The sequence below is a fragment of the Centruroides sculpturatus genome, unplaced genomic scaffold (assembly GCF_000671375.1).
Source record: "Centruroides sculpturatus isolate CEXI.00-Female unplaced genomic scaffold, Cexi_2.0 scaffold291, whole genome shotgun sequence".
NCBI classification, from domain to species: Eukaryota; Metazoa; Arthropoda; class Arachnida; order Scorpiones; family Buthidae; genus Centruroides; species Centruroides sculpturatus.
Genome location: NW_019384514.1, coordinates 347,881 through 353,211, shown reverse-complemented (window position 1 = coordinate 353,211; position 5,331 = coordinate 347,881). Strand labels below are relative to the sequence as shown.

The 5,331-nt window shown below is 30.3% G+C and overlaps 1 protein-coding gene across 1 annotated transcript in view; it reads right to left on the bottom strand.

Annotated features, from left to right (window-relative positions):
- The window catches only part of LOC111622492 (homeobox protein Nkx-6.2-like), a 4,378-nt gene extending 3,672 nt beyond the window's left edge, over nucleotides 1-706 (bottom strand). The window contains exon 1 of the mRNA XM_023364884.1: nucleotides 279-706. Coding sequence (XP_023220652.1) covers nucleotides 279-702 — 424 coding nt within the window. The 5' untranslated portion in view covers nucleotides 703-706. The remainder of the gene's footprint in view (nucleotides 1-278) is intronic.
- Between the last annotated feature and the right edge of the window lie 4,625 nt (nucleotides 707-5,331).

The following is a 5,331-nucleotide window of genomic DNA, read 5'->3' as shown; positions in this document are numbered from 1 at the left end:
CGATCCAAAAAAAAAAAAATACATTCTAAAGTTTTCAAGATTAAATAATATATAAAATTTCTTGTAAATTACTTTTATTATTCTTTAATAAAAACTTAGTTAATATAAACTATTTTTCTAAGAAACTTATAGGCCTAATTATAGGCCTAAAACAGGACATTGATAATTAAATGTAATCATTGGTAAAATATTTAAGAATAAATTTGTAAAAAGTAGAAAGGAAAATGCTTATAGGCCTTGTAGAATGAGATAAATGTGATGATGTCGAAGTTACTTACTAGATTGAGTGGAAAATCTCTCTCTCCAAATATCCGGATTTGGCCAATAAACGGCAGATCTTCCGGGAAGATCCGAAATAGAAATTTTATGCAATCCATTATTAGAAGCACCAAAATATACGCCACTACTCACACCGATGGGAAAATGAGACAAGGGTCCTAACGAACCTAACGGTGCAGAAGTTGATAAAGTGGTAGGTCGATTGAGAATATCGTTTATCCCATGAGGTGTCCCGGAATTATTCGAAATTCCTATAGGATTTTTGATTATGCCGTATCTTCCTTGATTCTTAACGTCGGATATATGCTGTAAAGATCCAATTTGCGTATTACCCAATATTAAAGCATTCTGACGGGAAGCTTCTAAATTAAACATGGAAAACATGGAGTTATTCGAAGACATAGGAGAGTTAAATTCCAACATCTTAACTATGATCTTCCATTTGTGTTTCCGGCAAAGTGGCAAAGTGTAATATAGAAAATAGAAGCCTAGTATTAGGCGTGGTTAATTTTCTAATCTTCTATTGGTTCGATTCCTGTTCTTGCTCGCCGCTTACTCTCTTATTGGTCGATTTTTGAAAATATAAACCAACCTATAAACGTTGTTCCAATCACACGTAAGAACATGATTTAACTCCACCCACTTTATGTCGGAACTGCAGTATTGTTTGAATCTATTGAATCAAGTGGTTTGCATCGATTTCTCTACATCTTTTCTAACTTGATACTTGATTTAATAGGTGAGTCATTGGTGTGTGAATATATTTTCGTTCGAATTAGTTCTTGTTTCCACCAGAATTCAATTAGGTTTGTATTAAGTAAATCTAAAACTTGTTCCCGCCAATCGGGAGTATACCAGTACTGCACGTGCATCTTGTAAATTTCATTGGAATCAATTACGCCAGTCACGTGTCCGTTACAAAAGACACGTGTTTGGCTTTTAATAAATTTTGTTATGTGGAAAATAATTGGTTAATCGAATTTTCAGAGCTTTGTAAACGTTTCTCTATATTATTTATGCGCGTAGTGTAGATTTAATTTCTAAATAAATGTTTTTCTTTTTTTTAAAGAGAAAATGTGTAGTGTGCATAAAATTGCTATATAGAATTAATGACAATTTAATTGAAGTTAAAATAGTATAGTATTAAAATTAATTTATTACTGTAAATAATTAGATCTTGTTTTATTAAATTAAGTTTTTCTATAAAGCATAATTTATAATTATAAAAATTATTTTAAAAATTTATGTAAGTTTTACGTTTAAAAATGACTTGTAACTAACTTGTAAATTATGTATATTTTTCTTAGTATATTAAAGATTGTTATTAAATTATAGGATTTATAAGGATAATCATCCTACAGTGCTATACAGTACATAAAAGTTTTAAACCTGTAGGTCCTAATACGACTTATCCGTTGATATGATCCTTGATAGAGCGTTTTCGAGTTAAATTAGGCCAATATTTAGTGGTCTAATTATGCCCTTACATTCAAATTCTAAATAAGGATAATAAACGTTTGAATCTTTACTGTAGACTAATAAATTATGAATGAATATAGGCCTATGAACGTAACAATTTACATTATTAACATTTAGCTTAAGTATTAAATTTCTATGCTCATTTATAACATGTCAATGATGTTTGAGAATGGAATAACATAACTTGAAATGTAATACTTTTTAAGTAAACCTGAACTTGATAGATTAAGAAAGGGGGAACACAGCAAATTGTTATTCCAATATGGGGTGTAGATAAAAATAAAGCGGACCCGGCCCAGTTCGAGTCTATCGGATGAAGAAGGACAGGCCTCAGCTGTTACATCCTGCAAACGGCCTTGCGGGATTACGTCGGACCAATTGGCCATTTGAACGCCGTACGGTTCGCCCTGGTGTAAAATAACGTCAATCCAGATGTCACTACATCCGCTAAACCCGTAATCCGACAATAAAACCGCCATTGACTCCCCCTTTCTGTCGCCCCTCTCGGTCCCCGAGCTCGAAGCAGCATAGAATAAGAATGCTTCTTTACGGCTTTCGACGGCAATACATCTAATAAACCCTTATATTTTTTCACCTAAATATTCAATTCTAACTTTTATTTAAATTTTATTTATGTTTTACCATGCTTAATATCCTAGTAATGCCTGTAAACCGCATCATTTTGATGAAAATTAGTGTGATAGATAAACCAGGTTATAAGGTTAATTCAAACGTATTTTCTTAGGCCTAGAGATTTTATTAATTATAATTATTAGACTACTTTTCTTAGAAAAGTATGTAACTCAGGCCTTTCTCTACTGTTGAATACAGTATTCAGGTTCTGTCATACGATATGGCCTTAACTCTAAGAGGTCGAATCCTCTTATATTCTAAAGATATTTAACAGAAAAAATTCTCTATAAGTCCTTAATCTTAATAGGCTATAATAACTGGAGATAGAAAAAGTTAAATATCAAATAAAATATACCTTTAGAAATTAATGATTATGTAAGCTTTTAAGGCAGTGTTTTAGAGCTAAAAAGCAAAATAATTTAAGGTTTTGGGGTTTAAATAAGGTTTTCGAATAGGACTTAAACTCTAAGTTTATATTTAGGTTAAATAATTTAAATGACGATTTAAAGCCTATATTTTAAAATAAAAATTAAATAATTATCTACATTTTTATTAAATTAATGAAATTCTATCAAAATATAATTATAATACACAGTTTATATGTAAATTTTTTATAAAATGAAAGAGAAAATAGGTCTAACTGTTGTTAAAATTTCATTTAGTTTAGATTCATTTATTAGCTTTTCAGTCATTTGAACAAATTAGATCTGTCGTTACGACAATAATCAAGTTTATCTGAATAGTTTCAACGTGAAGATTGCCTCGAATTAATCTATCACACTTAAATTTAACGTTTAGTCTTTAAGTTATGTGACGATCTTACTAACAAAATGAAAATTACGTGTTACACGAATTAATAGACTCTCGCCTTCGAATTTCTTACTCGATTTAATCAATAAGACCTAAATATTTATCAGGGAGCGTATAATTCTTATGGTTAGCCACCCATAAGAATTATAGGCTCACTAATAAATTTTGATCTCGAGCGCTTCTATCCTCTTGAAAAATGATTCTGTAAAGCGTTATATCTCGACATCTAATTAACAAAATTGAGCATAGAATAAAAGTTTTAATATAAGGAAAGCAAATAAATCTACAACAAAAAACATACCCGTAATTCGACTAGTTAGCATTAATCTTTTTTTATAGTTTTCTCAGTACCCCTTTATTATAAGTCCGTACTCAAGACCCCTTTAGATTATGGGTCCTTCAACATATATCCCTTCCCTCTTTGGAGCATGTACAGTACTAATCAGTATTAGTATTAGGCTATTAGTAGTTCCCTCAGCATCCATCCATTATGTACAGTACATTTATTAAGGGCCTCCCGAGATCACGGGCCTTTCTATACGTGTCTCCCGCTCTCTGTAGGTGGCCATGAATCTATCTCATTTGTTTAATTTGTTTCAAGTGCATAATGTTTAAGATTAAAACTGTTCAGATTAAATTAACGAACTGTTTTAAAAAAATAAATAAATTATATTAAAAACGAATTAGTTTGATGTAAAAAGTTTAGCATTTTTAGATAAAATAGCATAAAAATGTATTTAATTTAAGTTATAATTTTAAAATCATACAGCTTATCGGATACAGAATAGAGCAAAATTTGAATTTAATATCGAAAGACTAACAATTCTACTGGCCGTAAAGGCTCCTTATTGATAACTTCAAACCTATAAATGGTTTTGGACAGCGATAAAACCCACTAATAGAATGAGGATGGGAGAAACCGCAACGTAACCACCTTAAAGCTAGAAGATAACCGAGAGCATTAAGGAGTACGGTTAATAAAAAAAGAGTAGAATTCATATTTTGACAAATGGTAGTTGGTTAGAATGGAACAATGTCCAGAGAAGAGGACAAGGCTCCTTTGAGCCTTTTAATTAAGAGCCGAACTGGGCACAAAGCGACCCCAATCGGTGACCGGTTGATGGATTGGTGCTCAATGACATCCCTTTAATTAAACTATTAGGGCGCCACTCCATTCACAAATCAATGAGCTAGTGGGGTGCACAAAAGCTAAACCTTTTCTCACATCCGAATTGACTGGAGAAAGATCTACATCAAATCTTCTGCTGTCGTCCGAACAATCGGATAGAACGAGATTTATTGGCCCAAAGTCCTTTCACATTGCCTGACGTCCGATTTTCCACTCGGAACCCGAAAAAAAAAGTGAATTGGATAGAATTTTCCGTTTTAAAACGTTGCAAAATCATCCCCCCAAAACTTAAACTTTGATCACGTTTTCTTCCTCCTCCCTATACTTTTCTTAATCCCTCATTGTTTTTAAATTTATTCATAAAACTCGTAATATTTACACAATATTTTACATAATACCCGTTTTATTCTTCCCTAACATTTACTTTCCTCTTGAATTTTCTTATAAAATGTATCATTCTATTGATGATATTCTTCCGAAGCAAGTCAACTTGACAGTTTGCTTATCATTAAACCTTACAACTTAATAAAAATAAAGAATTTATATATTAATTTTTAGTAATTTTTGTCATTCTGTAACAGTTAAATACATTTAAACTGTAAATTAGGCTATGAAAATTCTATTCAAAATATCATTTTCTATTTAAAATTCATGAATAAACGATACGGATAACGTGATTTATGTACGATTAACACCTTAACAAAGTTAGTTATTTTTTTTTAAATTTAAAGAATTTAAAGTCGTAAATAGTTAATAAGTTAATAATAAATTAAATATAATTTAATTTTTTTCTAATAATTTCTTATTTTCAAACGAATTATTACTTATTTTCTTAGTTTAATATAAGCCAAATCTAATCTTAATCACTCTTTTCCTTAATTAGATTTTAGCATAAAATAAACCAATATTTATTATTCGAAATAGTTCAGAAATGTAAAATATTTATTTTGCTATCAATTTATAAACGAACACTTAAGAAAACTTGAATTTATTTATTTATT